Below are 20,820 nucleotides of genomic sequence, written 5' to 3' on the forward strand. Positions count from 1 at the left end.
TCTTACACACGTTAGATGGGACAAATAAAATATTAGTGTGCATTAGCTGTGGTTGTCCCTGGCCTAGCATTTCTCACTTAGTACCAGACCAGCAAGGTGCTGAGGGCCCATCATTTGTGTTAATGTTGGTGGGAACAGAGAATATGGGGTCTGCTCCTGGCGGGTTGTGCTCACTCGTTCTGTGCCATGGTCCAAGGTTTCCCAGAGTCTTTGAACACAAATGTTTGCTGTTCCCTGTTGTGGACTTGGTACATTACTCTGCCAGTGGCATAGAAGTAGTGCTTTCTTGCTGGTCCTTTGCTTGATAGCACATAGACTGGTTTAGTTCAATGATGGCAATGTTGCAGTAAAAGCCAACTATTCCAGCTACCATCAGCGAGCTCCAGCTTCCCAAGGGCACCCTCTGTCCTATTCCACACCCACATGAGGAAGGGAGATGTGGATCAGCTTAACTGGGTTGGGGTGTTTCAGAGCACTGCCACAACATGAGATGATCCCTGCTGTCCACCTGCCAAAAGGGGGGGTTAGCGCTGCCCAGGGACCATTGGCAGAATGGGAGACATGGATGTTGAGCAGTAACTGTTACCTGTGATGGCTGCACTCTGCCCCTTTGCTCAGCTCTCATCCACCAGTGCTTCAGACAGCTGGTTTGCAGGGAGTGAGAGCAGAGGTTTACTCTTATCCCCCGGTTGTGTGCTCATGACTAGAGCAACAGGAGAGATGGGAGCAGTGAAACTGTCACATCATCTCCTGTCTCTAGGAAAGCAACCTGGCTGCCTTGCAACCGGTGACAGTGAAGTGGAGGTTAAGGTCTGGAAAGAGGGAAGCTAAGGAGGAGAAATAGGCACGGTAGCTCAACAGGGAATGAATGTTTAAATGCTAGTTTTGGGTGATGTTCATTTTAAACCAACACCAAAATACCAGCTATATTTTAGAAGGTTGACAGAATACCATGTTTTAGAAAAGGCAAACTGCTTGATCCAGGAGTTACCAGCTTATTAGTCTGATATCAGTCACAGGCAGAATAATGGAAAATCAGGTATGGGATTCAAGCAGTGAAGAACTAAAGGACAGACTTAAACAGTTATGCTAGTAAACACAGTGTAATGGAACACATATCTGTCAAAGCAAACCACACTCTTTGATCAGGTAACAAGTTTGACTGCTTAAACTGAATTCTATACCTGTAAACATTTTTGTAAGTCATTTATCAAACATCATACAACATTCGGATAAAAATCTGGCACCACAGAGTATACAAAGAAAACCCTATCACAGGACGATGGGGAGCTGTCTGGCTCCCAAAGTGCTGCCCTTGATGTAGACGTTTATAGTCGGATCCCATGGGGATCAGCTACAGGCCCAGTGTCAACTCTGTATTTTCGTCAACAGCCTGGAAATATATTTAAAATCCTTACTGTTTAAATTGGCTTAATTCAAACTAGTGAAGTATGAGAGCAGGGAGATGATAGCAGTCACTTAATGGTCATAATACAGTTACTGAAATATAAAGTCCACATGAAGAACAACAAAATATAAGCCAGACCACAACTGTACGTCTTGGAAAGAAATGGGCATTGCCGTAACAAGTTGACAGGAGGTCCCTGGTCAGTGCTGTTGCCACAAAGTTAGTGTCTGCTTTGGGTGTAGATGTGAGAACAGGGAGGTTTTTATCTCTCTGTACAGGATCATTGAGATCAGCACTGGGATGCTGCATCCATGATTAAGTATCCAGGTGTCCTCCATTGTAAAAGGCTGTTAAGAATATGCAGGTTCTGAAGACGCTTGCGTACAATGTGGAGGCATTTTCTTGGGTAGTACCTTTTTAACCTAGCAGAAAAAGGCATAATAATCAGCGGCTGTAGCACAAACTGTATTTGGACACTATTATAGATATTTTGGAGCAAAAGTGATAAAAGAACAAATTACCAAGGGAAATAGTGGTTTCTTCGTCACTTAAAGTCTGAAGGACTTTGAGGATGACTTTGTAGATGATATGCCTAACTCAAAAACACTTCACTGGTCTTACAAATGGGTAAACTGGGGAAAGTCCATATTCTGTATTATGTGGAGCAAAACTACTTTTTCTAATAGTTCCATGTCATCTTAGGTACTTTGATCTATAAACACATACAACTAGGATGTAAAGAAAAACCAGAAGAAATGCAACACCCTGATTTTTGCACTGGATTTTTTCATTATTGTTACTTTACTTTTCTGATTTTGCGTAAACATGCAATACATACAAGGAGTACAATATTTAAAGAGCAGGCCTGATTCTAATCTGTAATCAGGGCTATTAATTTCATGAGAGTTGCCAGGAATGAAATAATTTCCCTAATACATGGTATAAGCATATAATCTTCTTGCGTGTCATGAAGTGTTTGACTCCTGCAAGTACTCTTCCCTCATTCCTCTGTCTGGCAGAGGTGTCCTGCCTGTACATCTCACTGAAGGCCAGCAGAGGCCTGCAGAAATCCTGGTGATGAACACTTGCAGCCTGCACTGCACAGTGGTGGCAGTGATGGTTCTGCTTCTCCAGATCTGGGAGCCAACTGGGTAGAGAAACCCAAAGGAAATGGAAAGAGGATAGCAAGATAAAGGGCTGAAAATTCCAGGCCATGCCCTGGGGTACACATGTTGGGAAGCCAGTGGTCCAAAAGCCCATATGTTGGGACTGTCACCATCTGGAGCGTTAGTGAAGACTGTGGCAAAGAAGTTTTAGTAACAGTTTGTGGGGGGAGAAGTGGACTTACGTAGCTCTTGCATGATTATCAGCCACTAGGAAGTAGGTACTGTCACAAGCCCGAAGTTTGTCATGGGCTTTCTACTTAAGTTTGGGTAGTTTGTAGCACCTCTGTGTGCCTTCACGCCCCATCTGTAAAAACAGAAATCAAGCTCATCTCCCTGCAGGGGACACTGAGGTCAGCTGATGAGTTAGAGTGCAATCTTGGCAGACTGGAGGGGATGCCCTATTTCTCTTAGTCTGATAGTCTAAAATCTCTATTATCTCATGAGCTTGTAGATAATATTGGTGAGCTGTGAATGTTAAAAACAAATGCTCTCTTTGTAGTTGGTCATCTCCAGGCATTTCTCTGTAAAAGCTCTCGGTCTCCTGATAACCTGCAGTATTTATTTCCTAGGCTTTCCAGAAGTGCTCTTTTATGGATGTAAACTCTAACAGTCATGCTGAACAGTCCAGAAATGATACACATGTTAAAGACATAAGGCCTGGGACTTTAATGCATCACAAGGAAAAGAAGGTAACAAGTGGCGTTTGTAAACATGCCACCCCGTCTTGGCATAACCTTCTTTCCTTCAAAACTAATCTTATATCTTGTGTCCTGTTCTCGCTAACCACCACCCACCACTGCCCAGTGGCTTCCTCCTGTTATCTCAGTATGGCTCAGAAATGCTTATATGGAACGTTATATCAATCTACATTATGTGTTTCATCAGCAAGTATACAAGGGTTGCATGAAGTTTTTTTGATTCTGTGAAACCAATATTAAAAAACGATTCATCAGTTTCCACCAGAGATGCTCATATTCCTCAGAACATCCTTCCAGTGCTGTTCTGGCAATGGATGGTGAAGCATCTCTCCTAAGCCTTATTCTTGTCTGGAGGAGAATTAGTGGTTCCTCTCAGTCTCAAGAGCCACTTTTAGAGATTTTCTGCTTTATTTTGCTTCATTTGTTGGCCCCAGAAATAGTTATTAGATATTCAGAACTCCCGTTCATTCTATTGGAAGATGGAGTCAAGGTGGATGGGCCAAATTTGCCCTTAGTCTGAAAGTTAATGCCCGGGATTCACTCTTGGGTCGTGCAGCTTAGAAGAGGTGCCCGGTGCCTGGGGCCATAGCCGAGTTGGGGTGAATTTCACAGCTGTGTCTGGACTGAGGTTGCCAATTGAGTTGAGTGGTTGTAGTGGGCAGCCAATGTGCAGGATGAAGAAAAGGACAAATATTTCTGCCTTTGCAGACCTCTGTTTTAAGTTTAAGATTAGTGAATTGAATCATTGCTGGGTTTAGAGGGTCGTGCAGGCATGACGACTTGTCAGCCAAATGGGTGTTTGCAATGGAGGGGGATATGATGGGGAAGAAAACAGCTCTTCAGCACAGCATTTCAACTTTGTCATGCATTCTGTGTGTGTTTCACCCTATAGCAGTCATACCTTCGCCGAAGTAGCATCATGAGTAGCTCCCCGAGGGGTTTCATGGGAGACGTTGCACTTTAACTTCATTTAACAGAAACTGAGGCAGGGAGAGAGAAAATTACTTTGCTGGGCCCCTGAGGCAGAGAAGAGCCCAGCTGCCCTAATCATGGTGACCTGCCTCTGCGTAGGTAAAAAAAGCACAGTACAGCTGTAAAGCACAAGGTGGCACCTAGATGGTGGTGTCTGACACATTATTAGCATCAAAAGCCATATCATTCCTCCCCCCCCCCGCCAGAAGGTACTGCTGCCAGGTCAGGGCATTGCACACAAGGACTTGGCTTTGACCTGCACAAACAGCAGTTCTGGTCTAAAGCTGCAAACATCTGGCTGGGTGAGGGTACAAGCTCACAGCTATGAGTAAAAGGGAAAAATTGCTTTCTTGTGTGGAGTGTATGAGAGCGTTACGGAGAGAAAAAAAAAGTGTGAACATATCACTATTCGTCCTCATTACTACTGGTGTCAGAATGAGAAGATCATACTGTTACACGAAAACCTGGGTCACTGCTCAAGACGCTGCACATCCTGTAGCACAAATGTTTCTTTGAAACATGCTGCCAAGTAATTGCCATAAACCACTATTTATTGGAATAACACAGAGTCCAGAAATTTAAGGTTAATGAGATCTGTTTTTGTCATCTGACATGACAGAGTGTTTGTTTGCTTTAAATATGGAGCCTTGTGGTCATGATAAACTCGTAGAGGAAATGAATTTTATTGTAGTTTTATTTTTTTAGTAGAAAGGCCGCGGTTCCTAAAATGAGATATTGCTTACAATGACACCGCAAGATGTTGCACTGGTGCTTGGAACAAGAAGTGGAACTTGCTAAAAAAGATCTAGAGAAATGGGAACTCGGGCACTGAGTCAGCCAGTGCACAGGCAGCGAGTGCCATGACACGGCCTGGCCGAATTCTGGGAGCCCTGACATGTAACGGGACTGGAAGGTGCCTACCACTTAGCAAATCTGGGCCTGAGGTACCACGAGCCCTGGTGTGGTGTTCTGATACCAGCTGTCAGCATGAAGTGCAGACAGTGTCAGCCTGCCCGCTGATGCCTCGCTGGCCGTGGCTGGTTTGTGTGATAGCTCCTACGTATTTAGAAATATGAGGGACGTCAAGGTATCTGTGGAGCAGCTGCACAGCCTTGTTACTGCTAATGAGCCATTGTAGAGATGAACTGTGACTCTGGTCTATCCCTGACCTTCTGACTCCTGCGTTTTGGTTGTGTGTAAAGTTTTTCTGTGTAAAATCCTCAGACATATTTAAGAAAATATCACACAAGATGTAGAAACTGTACCTTGTGAACCTGTGTGTGCACGGGGAGTGCATGCACTAGCCAACCTGTGGATTTCTGTACCGTCACTCGTTCATCTCGGCTGGGAGAACAACTCTCCTGACTGATCTTCTGCACATCTTGTTGCTCATATAAGTATAGTCTATCCTTCTGGTGTGTTAGGAGTCAGCTTGTGCTCTCAAGCAATGTCAGCAGTAACGCTTTTGGCTCACTGCCTTCAGGCACTTGAGGCCAGATTCATTTCCTTCTCGGTGAGCCGTCTTTTGACTGTGGATTTCTCTCGTGCTCGTTGATAGGCATGGTGTCATTCCATGGGTCATTCCTTCACCCTGACGACTGGTGTTTATCCTAAGCTGTCATTAGCACTTACAAACCAAGCCCCAAACAAAAGCCTGGTGTTATGAAACAGCGTCTCAGGGGGACCTCATTTGAAAATAAAGAAAAAAGTCCCTTTAAATTTGCATTGCTGGAAATATACTACTTTTGAGCCAGTAGTGTGCTGTTCAGAGTTGTTTCTATAAATGAATGTATCTCAATGCTTCGTTCTGCACTTCCACGGGTACCACAGGGTGCTGCTGGTAGTGTTGAAGGAGTACTTTTAAGCTGCAGGAAGGATTTAGAAATGCTCAAACTGTGATCGCGTTAACTGTGGTGGAGCAGGGCTGCTCAGGTGTGAGCAACATTAGAAGCAGCAAAATGTTGTAATTTGAAAATCAGCTTTTCCGAGTACAAACCTTCCTTTCAAGGGTAGCCAGACTCTCGTGTTTGGTGCACCGGTGAGCCAGCAAGCCGAAGCGCTCTGCTGTGAGCCCTTCCACATCAGGCTCCCTTTGATGTGTCCCAGCAGAACTCTATCAGATACTGTGAATCTTTTCAACTTCAGTCTTATACAAACTAGGGATTTTTTTTTTTTTTTTAGCTGAAAAGTGAACAGGTCAAGGTAGAACTGTGTTGGAAATAAGGTAATTAGTGTGTACTTGCATATTCTGGAGGCCTTGTTAAAACAGGAGCCCTAGGTAACAACCCATGCTGGCCACATGCAGAGCAGTAACACCATGCACTGTTCTGCCAGAATCTGGGATTTTGCCCCGAAGAAAGACAGGAATTAGATGACAGCTTCAGACATGCCTCTGCAGCAGTAAACAGAGCGGTGAGTTCATGAGGTCTGCGCTTCCCCTGAGAATATGATGATTAATTTTGGGAAAAAAAAAAAATCCTGTAAAGGTAACAGCCCTGAATAACTAAGTAATCCGACTTTCCCCCTTAGGTGTATGGGGCTACAACAGGATCTCCCACAGATAGTGACCATCCTAAAGAGAAGAGGGAAGGGAAAACTGAAGAAGAATTGGGTTCTGATTCATCCAGCACAGCTGACAGTAAAATTGGCTTTTTAATGAATGACAGTCCTACATTTAGCAAGGGTTTGTTTGTAGACAGTAGAGACTATTCTAAGAAAAAACTTCAGAATACGAGCACAAACCTGTCTGGTGTCAGTTTCCCAGAGGATGACAAACGAAGAGGGGCTCAAGATATTTTAGGATCCCATTTTCCAGCTGTTGAAACTGGAAAACAAAAGCCAAACTCCAGACTCTCACGAGATGCTCACCAGGGCCTCCCGCAGGGTGAAGCCTTGCAGAGCACGGGCAAGCATATCCCCATCAGCAGCGTTGCCCCTCTCATGAGGCACACGCAGGAGGCTACGGGGCCTCAACCTTCCTCGCAGGAGCAAGAAGCTTCTGCGGTCAACTACAGTCAGGTTGTGCTACGACCCAAAGTGTCCAGAAGTAACAGTGTGAACAGCATTGAAGAGACAGACTCTCCGGTCAGCTCTCCAAGTGAAGACAACCCACCCACAGAAAACATCGCCTTCATGATTACTAAAACAGCTGTCCAGGTTCTCTCGAGTGGGGAAGTTCACGATATAGTCAGCCGGAAAGGCGGAGATGTGCAAACAGTGAACATCGACGCGAGGAAGGACGTGGCGTCAGAGAAGTGTATCCCAGAAAACACAGACAGCGAAGAGCCAGTGGTGTGTCTGGACAAAAAACCTGTCATCATAATTTTTGATGAACCGATGGATATTAGGTCAGCATATAAGCGGCTTTCTACAATTTTTGAGGAATGTGATGAGGAGTTGGAGAAAATGATGACAGAGGAAAAGATAGAAGAGGAAGAGGAGGAGGAGGAAAACGAAGCACATGAACTCTCTGAAAGCCAGAAGGAAGAGCCACCAGTAGTTAATGATAGAAAAGCAATCGTAGAGTATTCAGCAGCTCACGGTCTCAATGAACAGTACGTATTTAACCTTCAGTCTTCCTCTGACTCTGCAGAAACCAGACCTCCTGCAGAGGAGGAAAGCACAAAGACAAATTTTAACAACTACCGTCAGATCTATGGGCTAAGCACAGAAGCAAACTTGGACTCTGCTGATCAGTTTGGAAACAGGCAGGATTCTAAGAAAAAATTTAAATTCAAATTCCCTAAAAAGCAGCTGGCTGCTCTGACGCAGGCGATACGGACAGGAACCAAGACTGGGAAGAAGACCTTGCAGGTTGTGGTCTATGAAGAAGAGGAGGAAGATGGGACCCTGAAGCAGCACAAGGAAGCGAAGAGATTTGAAATCACCAGGTCTCAGCCCGAGGACAGTGACAAAAGTCCTTCTGGGAAGCAAGAGGGACCCCCGGGAGCGGCAGTGTCCCTGTCGAGGACTGATGAAATTCGACAGAGCACATACCGAACGCTAGACAGCCTTGAGCAGACTATAAAGCAGCTGGAAAACACCATCAGTGAAATGAGTCCAAAATCTATCCCTGAAAGCACACACAGCTCTGAGGGAAGCAGTGTCCCCTTCTCTGCCCAGATAGTACCAGAGACCCCACCCCAAGAGCTTGTAGTGCTGGATGAGAGCCTTGCTGGCGTAGAGCCCCCTCCGTCAATCCCCGCCACTTCACGTAAGGTACCTTAGTCCGAGAAATCAAACCTCCAGCTGCTTTCTAAAATCTGCAATAATCACCATTAAACAAGAGGGTCTTGTGATTTGTTTGCTTCCTTTCAGGTGGCTTGTTTGGGCTCCCCATGAGGTGTCTAACAGCTAATAATAGACTGTTGGTTGGTTGTGTTTGTTTTTTTTTTTGATCTTTGCTGCTGATTGGTGATGGGCAAATGCAGGGGAGCTGGGCCGAATAATCTGCTGTGTGAAATGACAAGCGTCACTGACATGAAATCCAGGCTGATCAGTAGCTGAGCAGTTTTCTCCATTTGATTCTGGAAATTAACACCTGTGGTGTGAAGCTCCTGAACTTTCCCTGCATGTATACTGTGGCTTTTTTTTTTTTTTTTTTTTTTTTTTTTTTTTTTTTTTGTGGCGCATGGTGTGCAGGCTCCTCTTCAAGCTCAGCGGAGCTGATCATCCCTTCTCCTTCTCTCCCCTCCCCGCCCCTCCACTCGTTTCCGCAGGGCTCCAGCGCTGCCTCCCAGACAAGCCGGATGCCGGTCCCCATGGCTTCAAAAACTAGACAAGGAAGCGTGGAGAAAGCAGGCAAACAGCACAAGCTGCAGGATCCACGCCAATACAGACAGGTAGTTTTACCCTAAACCCGGTGTTTGGATGGACATTTCATGTTGTTTGTTTATTTAAAACCTCCAGTAACTGACTGAGACTATACCAAATAACGGCTGCCTGTCTTTCGAGTGAGGTCTAACTGGACGTCCTGGATCCTGGGGGCATGACAGGATCTACTGATCTTTTCACCATGCTTGTGCATGCACGTCTGCAATAAAACACCTGCTGCTTTTGTTTGTTTGTTCTGGTTTGGTTTTTGGGTTGGGGTTTTCTTTTTTTGGGGGGTTGTTTGTTGTTTGTTTTTTTTTTTTTTAACACTGTGATATTCAGCTGTAATTTTAAGATGTCAACTACCTGTTTACTTTCCCTTTGGTTAATGTGGCGGTTCCTTAGGAGAGCTGGGAATGCTTCTGTTCAGAGAGTCTTTACAGGAAGGCTTGGACACTAACTTGTCGGTAGTAGATGGCAGTAGATGCACGTTAACGCTCCGGCCGGACATGTCTGTTCACACGTTAATAACCCAGAAGCATGGCCGATGTAGTGACTGGTCTGTAACCCATAGATCGTGCCTTCTCACAAAAGCTTTGTTGGTTTGTTCTCTCTCTCTCTCTCTGCACTCTTCGTTGGGCACTTTGGGTTTTCTACCAGGTCCAGTCCACAGCTGCAAGACTTAGCTCAGGCCTCGAACTATTAATTCTTATTCTCTGTAGGGCTATTTTCCCAGGTCCTGTTGGTTTATCATGTTACTGGCTTTCTGACGAACTGTCTCCTGCCGTCTTTATTTGCAGGCTAATGGAAGTGCTAAGAAAGCTGGTGGGGACTATAAGGCTACTTCCCCTACCCTACCTGCTTCTAAGATCCCAGCCTTTTCTCCCTCTTCTGGGAAAAGCAGCTCAGCACCTGCTTCTAGCGGTGACGGCTCTAACCCTCTTAACCCACCCACTAAATCCTCCATTCCTCCCTCTAACCTTCTCGGTCCTCAGACAGGTCGCATAACTTACTCTACCTCCCTCATCCCTTCTGTCTCTAACGGCTCCTCCAAGTTTCAGAGCCCCACTTACCCAGGGAAAGGTCACCATCTCTCGTTCTCGCTACAGACTCAAAATGGCCGGCCACCCCCTCCTTCCTCCTCTACCTCCCCCCCCTCCTCTACCTCTCCCACTTCATTGAACCAAGGTGTGAAGAGCATCAGGACAATCCACACCCCTAGCTTCACCAGCTACAAGGCACAGAATGGAAATGCCGGCAAGTCCACCCCGCCCACGGCCAAGGAGCCATCCTAAAGGCTACGCACAGCACGCGTGCCACCTCACCAAGGCTTTTCCTTCATTTGCAAAGAATCCGCAGCCAGTATTTTAACCAGGGAATGTAACCATTTTGCTGTATCGCTGGAGGCTTAATACTAATCATCGTGTGCTAAATACTGAATTACTACACTAGAGTAGAGTGAAGCTTTTTTGTAAAACTGTTGCTGTTGTAATGATAAACGAGCGTTTTCTTCCTTTAGGCAGCACCTCTTACAAAAAAAGCGTGAAGGTGTGCGAGTGAGCTGGAGTGTGTGTGCACAGCGGTGTACTGAGCATGGGAAAATGTATGGGTAAAAATTTAGTAAGTTGTTTTGTATAAAGCTATTTTTCATTATGGGGACTAGACGTGAACAGAGATATACTAAAGTGTGATTATACACAACTGTAAAACTGAAACTAAAATATTTTTCTTTTATTTTGGTGTTATTTAGCTTTGTTACAGATTTCTATTTTTGTCAACAAATGTCATGGTTCCTTTCAAGATCTTTTTGCCAAAACATTTTGATACTATTGTAAAGTACATTTGAAAGTAGTATGCTGGACAGTAAACCTCTACACAGGAAACAGAACAAGACTGGTCTTAGTGTGTATGAGGCAACTCGACCTATTGCACTGCCATTCAGATGATATTTAAGAATTTGCCAAGCCAAGGAAAAAAAAAAAAATAGTTTTACACATATAGGTAGTTGCTGATTACTTTTTTTCTCAGCTTAATCCACCTTTTTCCTTCAGTTTTATTTTACTGAGACCTGGTAACCCATTAACGTATTGCATTGTGGATTTTAAAATGTACACTTCTGTACTGTTCTGTATACTGGCAAACTTTTGTACATATCTATAAATATATATAAATAAATAAATACTGTATGTGGCTGGGCACATAGAGTAGTTTTACCACACCAAAGTTAATTTTTATGCATGCTTAAAAATATATATGGGGAAGGGTTGAAAGAGATGGATATCAGACAAATAGGAAAAAGCGCAAGAAGCTTGCATAGCTCATGGTTTTGTAAATAAATTTATTTGTATAACACTATAATGTAATATACAGAACTATGATAAGCAAAGATCTTTACAAAAATAAAGGGCTGCATGCTTATATTATTTGTATTTTGTCACTAATAACTTTTATAATGGTCTCAATTAGCTGTTAAGATGTTTACCTGAGGGCATTAAACCAACAGGAGAAAAATCGGCTTTATTTTCCCCAGATTAAAGCTAAACATAAGTAGTAATCTCAGAATGGGGTCTTTCAGATTTACCTTGACAAATTGCTGGAACTCCAGGTAAGAAGACCAGTGAGAAAAAAAAAGCACCCAACCTTTGACTGATTGAACGAGGTATCATCTTTTCCACCTTTATTTTTTTTATTCCTCCTCCTTGTGAAACAGGAGGTTTCTGGAAATTGTCATTTCAACACCGAGCTCTCAGCAGGTGCATCCTCTGCAGTGGGAGTAAGTAAAGAATGTAAACATTAACTCCCACCGCAGGAGCACGACACACGGTCAGTCCAAGCAGCGCTCGTGCTGAGCGCCGTCCCCTCCTTGAGGACTGTCCCCTCCTGAGCGCGTTCCCCACCGCTGGCAAAGCACAAGGTGCGGTTCCGAGCGCTCGCGCTGAACCACCAGCCTGAAGCCAGTTCCCTTCCAGCCGGGACAGAAAAGCGGTGGCTCCAAAGCCTGGTCTGGGAGCAGCTGATTCGTGTGGGAAGAACCTCTGAAAGCACTTGTGTGGCGCTGCACGCTCCGGACCCCGTGGGTTTCCAAGGGCACCTTCTCCCTTGTACAGCGCTGAGTACATCACTCCCTCGTCACAAGGCTCATTTATTGCCTTATCTTGTAACCAGGTGGGGCTACTGCATGTCCCCACACAACACACAGCAAATACACACAATCATAGAATCACAGAAACATCTAGGTTGGAAGGGACCTTTCAGATCATCTAGTCCAACCATCAACCTAACACTGACAGAACCATCACTAAACCATGTCTCCAAGCACTGTGTCTACAAGTCTTTTGAATACCTCCAGGGATGGTGCCTCAACTACTTCCCTGGGCAGCCCATTCCAATGCTTAATAACCCTTTCAGTGTCAAAATTTTCCCTATTCTCCAATCTAAACCTCCCCTGGCACAACTTGAGGCCATTTCCTCTTATCCTGTGACTTGGGAGAAGAGACCAACCCCCCACCTGGCTACAGCCTCCTTTCAGGTAGTTGTAGAGAGCGACAGAGCAAGCACCGGGAGGTCAGTACTTCTCCTTTATGGTAGACATCAAAGATACAAGTTCAAGCTAAATGATGGACATACATATTAGGTTTTGTTCTCCTCCCCCAGAGAGCATGGTATCTTGCCAACACCTGATCCTCTCCAAGAGCCATCATACAGCCAGGCAGGGACCCCAGCGACAGCGACTTGTGGGCAGCAGCTCTGGCACTGCTCCTGCTTCTCACGGCCTCTTTGGGGCTACAGCAGCGCATTCTCCGTGTGAATTTAGACACTGGGGGCAGTTGTATAAATAAGCAGGGTCCCTGCACGCAGCAGAGAAACCAGCCACAGCCTCGGGCAGCTCATAACCCCCTGCCGGGACGTGGGGCTGTCGGGGAGGCAGGCGGGGAGGGCTGCGTGCAGGCTGCAGCTCAGCACCTGGAAGGCTTTTGAACGCTGAGCAGAGTATTTAGAAATATCAGCAAGCCTGTAAAATAAATCCCTCGAGCATGGAGGGAAACAGCACAGGCTAGTGATTAAAAAGCCAACTTTCTCACTGCGAACCAGTTAGAAAAGGCAGTTTTGGCAGAGGTGGCTGCAGCCGGTCAGGGATGAGACCCACCGGGCAGCCACCACTGAAAGAGAGGACTCGGTGCTAACGCTGCAGCCCTCGGCCCCCGCAGGCGAGGGGCTGCCCTCAGAAAGGGAACGTGCAAAAAGGCAGCCCGGCCCCGCTGCCATCGCCCTGGCGCACACAACTGCAGACCGAGCTCTCACCAGCTCTTGGGCAGTTTAAAGGTAAGAGAGGGTCTTCAGAAGATAATAACCCATCAGGGTACCGTACCTCCAGGGCACCAGACCTGCCGGCAGCTGCGTTTGCAGCACAAGTCTCTTCTGTGAGCGGCCATTGAGTCTCTTTAGTTTATTTACAGCCATCCCCCAGGTTCGGATGCGATAGGACCTCACTGCTCCAAAAAAATCATCATCGAAGCTGCTCACCGCTCCCTGTGGAGGTGGAAGGAGTCGGGAGGGAGCAGGACCTTCCCGCTGCCGTTGTCCTCAGTGCCAGCCCAGGACTTCAGAGCAGAGCGCATGCCACCCCCGTGTGTCGGCTGACGGTGCCTATGGGGACTGCAGCAAAATCCAAGCAACGCAGCTCCCAGCCCCTGCAATGGGCAGGCCAGGGTGGTGGGAAGGCAGAGCAGAAGGTGATGCACAGGGCAGGTGAAAGGAGGGACGTGCAGGACATTTCTGCCTAGAGACGTACAGGGCCAAAATCCATCCCATTCCCACCAAGAGGCAGCTCTCCCTGCACACTTAAACACTCACGGGTTCCGTAACAGACGATAAAGGCAGATTTTTTCAGTCTCGTGAGCGAGCGCCTCGGGGACACGCGCCACTTCAACGGGGGCAGGTCTGGTGTAAGTCGTTCGCCCTCCCCGCCATGCATCAAACTACACCCTTCTTTCGGCACGCTGGCATAATGAATTGCTTGATTACTATCTAAATGGGATGGCGTAACGAATGACCTGGCTTTAAAAACAAGAACACAGCTATTTATAGCAGATGAGGCCACACTTCACACTCCTTCCTCCTGCCAGGACAAAGCGGAGAGAGGTTCTCCTCAGATTCCTGCGGACGGGAAGAGACCCCGACCTTCCTTCAGCTCTGCAGCAGCGTGAAAGCAGTTGAAGAACCATCTGGGCTGGGGCCATGGCTTAATTCCACATTGTCAGTGCCGTGAGTGATACTAACGGGGACTTAACAAGACCTTCAGAGAAGCTTAAAAAGTCAGAAGGTGCCGTATGACTGCGACCAGGTCCCAGAAAAAAGATTTTAAGCTAACCCACTGATCCCCACTGGAACCGTTTTAATGGCCAAACGCTGTAACTACCACCACAGTTCATCCTTTTGTTATTTCCCCGTCAGATCTCAGCTTAGACCTGTTGTTCCTAACCACCTGCAGCTACGCAGCTCCAACCAGTCCTCAGGCCAAAAGTACTTTCCAAGCCAGTTTCAATCCTTCTGATGAGTATAAAACCAAAAAATAGGCACAAATTGAAATTCAAGAAATTCTGCTTAAACGTAACAAAAAAAGCCCCTTTTTTACTGTGCGATCAAACACTGTCACGTTGCCCAGGGAGGTTGTGGAGACCTTGGAGATACTCAAAACCCAACCAGCCCCAGCCCTGACCAAATTGCTCTGGCTGCGCTTGCCCAAACCAGGGCAGGGCGAGGGGGTCCTCAGGGGTCCTTGCCCACCTCAGTGGCTCTGCGGCCCCCTGGAGCTGCCCACCCCACTCAATCCAGCCTCCAGAGGAAACACTGGCACCGACAGTATCCACCTCAGGGCAGGTTATTGCAGGCATTTCCCTTCCTGTGTCAATCAGACTGTCCTCCTCTTCCAGAGCAGGAGGGGAAAAAACAAAACAAGAACAGAACAAAGCCCCACAGGTAAGGGTCTGAAGAAGTTGCTAAGAACAGGGCATAGCAAAGGCTCCTAAAAATGTCATCTCAGCTGTCACACTGGCCAGAATTTAAAGGAGCCCCAAATCTTGGCAGTCTTCAAAGAGCAGAAAAAGCATCAGTGTTTTTCCTGCCTCAGATCTGCTGCCACACGCTGCTTTCTTCAGGTGGAGCTCAGTCGTCACCTCACCCTGATGCACCCGAGGTTACTCCCTGCATCTCCCCTTCAAGTGCTTCCCCAGAGCTTCCCTCCCCTCGCTCCCACCCCGCCTGCCCGCTTGTCTCCTCCGAGGCTGCTCGACATGGAGAGGGCAAGGCAGCGGTGGCCCGAACTGCCGTAAATCCTTACCTTACACCCCCTGGGATATCCCCGACTTTTGTCCAAGCTCCTTCTGCAACTGCTCTGCAGCTTCCACCACGCAGCCAGCGCAGCAGCAGGAGATACCAGGGAGGCTGCCGAGGCCTTTCATTTGTACCTGTAGTTTTGCCAGCCAAGACAATTCCGGGTTTGTGTGTTGTTGGGTTTCATTTTGGTTGTTGGATTAATATTTTTTAAGTTCCTAATTTTTCAAAAGATCGCGTGGTCTCTTCCAGTCAATACGAGGCAAGTGCTGTGCTCTCAGGCCTAGGAGCTGGCAGCCATCTAGACTCAGGAGTTAAAATCATTAGTTATCTATAAACACAACAAAATGAAAATTAACTTGATCCACCAAAACAGCCGTCAAATCAGAGCAAGATGCAGACCCCCAGGGCCCCTTACGTGCCTCTGCACATACACTGCCTCACCGAGAACACCCCTGTGACTTACAGGGGATGTTAAACATACACTCTTAACAAGCTTCTGAGGCTAATGATGGCCCAGAATCTACCTCCAGTAAGACACGGTGGGCATCGGCTGACGAACAGCATTACAGAGGCATCACAACACCATGTTTTGAAATCCCGTGTTCAAATACTCTATTAGGATTGAAACAGAAATCATCACCAGTTACTTGGTGTTCCCCAAACACACCCGCACACAGAAACGCTGCTGAGGCACCAGCTCGCTGCTCACGCTGGGGGGAAAAGACGTTTCTGTTTGCAAGGAGAGCACAAGAACGTCATTAATTTTGACGTGAACAGGTACTAGATGCACAAGATTAGATGCACACAAAGTTCTCTGTGGCGAGAACTTTCACAGATCTTCGTTTGTCGGATCCGATGCGTTTCTTACAGCCTGTTTTTATAACGATTTCTCACAAGGATCAAACCCGCAGCAGATCAAAGCACGGGACTGTTAGTGTCACTTTGGAAAGAAAGCAAGTCTGCTTGCAGCCACGCCAGCCTACACACCCCAGCCACTCTCATTCCTAACAGGACACACGCGTGAATTTTTCTACGCCCACAACGTTCGTTGCTTATTTATCATCGATACAGGTTCACGCTCTGCCAAGCAAGTGACAGAGCAAGACCTGGGAACACCCAAAGCGAAGAACGGCTGCTCTGTTTCCCAGCAGTTATGCCAGAACATAGAAGAGAAAATATAACTGGTAGACAAGTTCACACACAGAACAATTTTCAGTGTACAAACTCACCGTCACAGGGAAAACTATAAAAAGTTCAAGACTCATCCTACAGTAATGTTTTGACTGGCAGATGCTGTTAATCACTCTTAATGACTCAGGGATGATTATGGACATTTTTTTTTTCAGTGCTACAAAACCAGCATATTAAACACAAACCAACTTGCTACATACCTCAGTATCAGACTATATATCCAGATGAAAATACTTAAGCAGCCGACCCCCTCTCTCACGCACTGACCTCCACCTCATCCCACAAACAAGCCTTTAAGGAGAAGCGCCTTCAGCAGGAGCAACGGCAAGTCCTGGGATGCTGAGGGCAGCTGCCCACTGCAGCTCGTACACGCAGCCTTTTAAACCTGCCCATCAGAATGAACTCACATCACGCCAGGAGTCACCAAAACAATTTTATTTCCAGTGTTTAAGTGGGTATGCACACAGGCATGATACAGGTTTGGATTCATTAGGTCTTCATGCAGAATTATATTCTCAATAAAAGAAACCAGTTCCATCCAGTATCCACTATCTACACGCCTATGTTACAACATTTATATCAAATCTGGTATCTGAAGAAAAGATACACATGTAATATGTACATTTAAGTTACTTATTTTACAGAAAGATTAAAAATTCAAGTCACATAAAACTCAAAATCTGTATTAAAATTGGAAATATAAAACTCCAATATTTACTGGAATGCCTAAGGAATGGAAGCTCTGTAGCCACCTGTGTTAACATTTGTAAAATGTAATGAAACTCGTTAACAGTAAAATGCATTCATTTGTTTGTAATAAGTTTCTCTAATTTAACAATATGGCACCCTAACAAACCAAATGAATTTATGATGAGGCACTTGTTAGTGACTAAACCAAAAGAACAATTTTTCTGCATACTAATGCCAGGCCAACTCTCAGTCAGAAAACCATGTATACACTACATAGCATGTTGCATCAGATGCTTTGTTCAACATTTGTATGCAGCCATCAAATATACTTTTTCTTAAAATATATATATACTTTAACTTTAGTGTTCTTCTGGCTGTGGTAATGCACTGTGAAGACGTTCCACAGAGCATATTGATGAAACCAGCCCAAATGAAGGCTGCATAACAACAACAGTACAGGAAAATATATATATATATGTACACACACACATACACACAGTTACTGGGAAGTGTAACAGTAAGTTAATGAATTGCTGTAGTGGACATATCTCCCCATTTCAAAGATACTGGTAGAATCGAGATCTAACCACTTGGGTCCCAGACAGTTTATGAGGATGGGCATCAACTGCTGGGCTAAAGTTGTTTTTGTTCATATTCTGATAATTTTCACCATTTACCTGGTCTGGTGGCTGAAATGGTCCCAAAGGTGGTGTTCTATTAATTAAAGTCAAGCTGCTGGAAGAACTGCCTTCATCTGCCTGCATCTCTGCAGATGGAGGCAGATCTGCCGTGGGTACGTCTGCTAAGCTAGTGTTCTCAAGTCTGGGCTTTCCAGTTTCACCCGTATTAAGGTCAGTTGTGCTAGTGCGTAAACGTTCTCGTGCAAGCCAGTCTGAGATGGAGAGGTCCTGCGCCGGACACTTTGGCTTCAACCGATTCACAGCTGAAAGCTCAGATTCTCTCTCTCTACTTTGACTTGGCTCTTGAGCTTTCCAAGCATTCAGGACACTTATTTCAGCGAAATCCCTCTGTCCTCCAAGCGTATGCCTTCGCCTGATATTTTTCCTCTTTGCAGTCTCCGCAGAGTTAGCTTTTTGATTCCCAACTCCAAACATGTCATCTGCAGATGATTTGAGTCGCAGCTTTAACCTATCTGTAATTTTAAGTCTCCAGGTAGGTTCTTGTTTGTCAGTCTCGCTTCTGGCTGATGTAGCTAAACTGCTTGTCGATCTTCCTTTTTTCATTATGTCAAACATTTTGGTCACAGCAGGCAAGTCCTTCTCGCTCTTCGCATCCCCTGAACCCTCACTGTCTGTTTTGTGCCGTGCAGACTTTCTCCTAGACAGCGTATCACATTCGATAAGTTTGTGCGAGCTAAAAAGTCTGCGACTCTCTAACTTTGGTGTTGAACTTCCCTCAGTACAACTTACTTCGCTTTCCTCAGAGTTCCTCCGACTGGTCTTTACCACTTCTGAAACCTTCCCCTTGGACAGCCTTTCAGCAGCTGTGTTGGTGGCAAAGACGGGGAAATCGCTCTCACTGTCTGTCTCCATTGGACGCCCTTCGCTGATCAATTCACTTCTCTCATCATCAGCATCTTCGCCCTTGCTTTCCGTCACTGACTGCACCTCAGGGCTCAGCATACTGGCATCTAAGCCAGTCAGATACATAGTAGATGAAGTAGTTGAATAGTCTGAGGTGATGGAGCTGACATCAGCTGCTAAAAACTCATTGTGTTTAATTTCAGGGCTGGCTACTTTTTTGCATGAGTATTTGTGCTGGGAAGCCTGGGAGGAAGTGCTAAGCATAGTGCCAGAGTCAGACACTGTCTCCTCAACCTGGGAAGAAGATTGTGAATTAGGCATTTTAGGGTTATTCTTCTGCGTGGTTTGCAGACATCTGAGATTCGGTGATTTTGTACATTTTTCATGGTAAGGCAGTGAAGGTTCCTCTGACAGGACACTTTCTTTCTTTAATGACTTCTTTTCGTCCTTTACAACATTCACATCTTTTTTACTGCTGTTCTCTTTTTCCTTCAGGACAAACATCCTCTGTTTTCTCCCTGTCTCTCTCTCTCTTTCATGTTCCCCTTTAGCTATGTCCTCTTTTGTTGTGTCACCACGAGATTGTTCTGCAAGCTCCTTCTTGAAAAACACATTATCCAACTCATCCTCTGAGCTGCTTGGTTGTGGTTTCTCTTTTGTTTTTTTCCGCTTGCGACTAGCTGCTGCAAAAATGGAGGACACAAGCAGTTCCTTGCTATACTGATCCTTTCCAGAACCCCAAGAACCCTGTTTAGAAAAAAAGAAAAGGGGGAGGGCACAATCAGAAATCACAAAAAAACATTCATCAGCCTGAGACTTTTAAACAACACATCCTATGCTTCACAACAGAACGTCTGTCTTTATTCAGGAAATATTCCCATTCTTTTTCTGTAGTCTACATGACATTGCCCAAGAAGTCAATTTTCATCCTGAGAATTCCACTTTTTATCTGAATCCCTTCAACTTGACGAAGTCTGGTTTGCATATACACCTATTTTGTTTCTGATTGACTAATAAAGCAGGCTCATTACAGCAAGACAACCTTTTCAAGCCTGGTTTGCAACAGAAACTGCTTCACAGATGAGGACCGAGAGTGCGTTTTAAATCTCTCTTTTCAAGGTCTTACCTATGTGAAAAGGCTAAATTCCTGAACTGTTTTTCAGCTGACCTTTCACCTTCAGGTTGAGTTTTTAAATTGAATCAACTCATCAGTTACGATAAACGAAAGCTATACAAAACCCTACTTTATGCACAAGTATAGAAAATTAACAGAAATAACTTCTTCCTGATTTTTGAGGAATCTACCTTCAGAATTGCGCAGAAGCAATAAAGGGGCAAGCCCAATTATTCCATTTTATAAAATTAATTAAAAACTATTTTCACTACACTGACAACATTGCTACCTGGCCACTTCAAAGCTATGTACCTTTCCTACTTACTGCCCCACTGCTACCTTTAGGAGTGGGAGGTTTGGGGCAGGTACCACCTCGTCTGTGACTGCTGCCCAGTGCAGTTTGCACACTGCAGACATTTGGGAAAAGAATACAGCAAGGGTACCTGCTGAAAAGGGCAGCTGCTTACATCAAAGGCCTTTAACGTAGTGGGACTGAAATTTGAATTCTGTCTAGGGCTCAACAAGAGCAGCTTGGGTGTCAGCTACCTGAACAAAAGTCCACATTCAGATGTCTAGCCCCTCTCTCTGACCTGAGGGAAGGAAAACTCAGCATGATGGGCCACGCTCAAAAAGTCTTCACAATCCCAATCATTTGTTACTACACAGCACTGCAGAGAGGGAGAGGGAAAAGTGTGGGGGCGAAGAGCTACCTATCATCATGGTAGCAGTTTTAACAAAAAAAAGCTGGGACATCATTATTGGAAGGATCATGTAGTGACTCCAAATACCTAGTTAAGAGAGTAAGTTGAAAGAGAAAAGGGAAGCTAATGCACAGCAGTCATCCTCTAACTAGTCAGCTGTTGACCAACAAGATACTTCTCCGCTCCAC

General features: G+C 45.6%; 2 protein-coding genes across 8 annotated transcripts in view; one reads left to right on the forward strand and one right to left on the reverse strand.

Moving 5' to 3' along the window:
* KIAA1217 (KIAA1217 ortholog) overlaps positions 1-10,351 on the forward strand; it is a 179,808-nt gene extending 169,457 nt beyond the window's left edge. For 2 of the 5 annotated variants that reach the window (XM_074157756.1, XM_074157757.1), the window contains 3 exons: positions 3,144-3,263; positions 8,963-9,085; positions 9,857-10,351. In XM_074157756.1, coding sequence (XP_074013857.1) covers positions 3,144-3,263; positions 8,963-9,085; positions 9,857-10,351 — 738 coding nt within the window. Of the gene's footprint in view, positions 1-3,143; positions 3,264-8,962; positions 9,101-9,856 lie in introns of those variants that run through there. The other 3 variants (XM_074157758.1, XM_074157759.1, XM_074157760.1) reach the window with 2 other exon arrangements.
* Positions 10,352-17,002: 6,651 nt separating this feature from the next.
* ARHGAP21 (Rho GTPase activating protein 21) overlaps positions 17,003-20,820 on the reverse strand; it is a 67,369-nt gene continuing 63,551 nt past the window's right edge. For 2 of the 3 annotated variants that reach the window (XM_074157711.1, XM_074157712.1), the window contains one exon: positions 17,009-19,564. In XM_074157711.1, coding sequence (XP_074013812.1) covers positions 17,831-19,564 — 1,734 coding nt within the window. In that variant the 3' untranslated portion in view covers positions 17,009-17,830. Of the gene's footprint in view, positions 19,565-20,820 lie in introns of all 3 variants that reach the window. The other variant, XM_074157710.1, reaches the window with a different exon arrangement.

Source organism: Numenius arquata, chromosome 12, assembly GCF_964106895.1.
Source record: "Numenius arquata chromosome 12, bNumArq3.hap1.1, whole genome shotgun sequence".
In the NCBI taxonomy this organism is placed as follows: Eukaryota; Metazoa; Chordata; class Aves; order Charadriiformes; family Scolopacidae; genus Numenius; species Numenius arquata.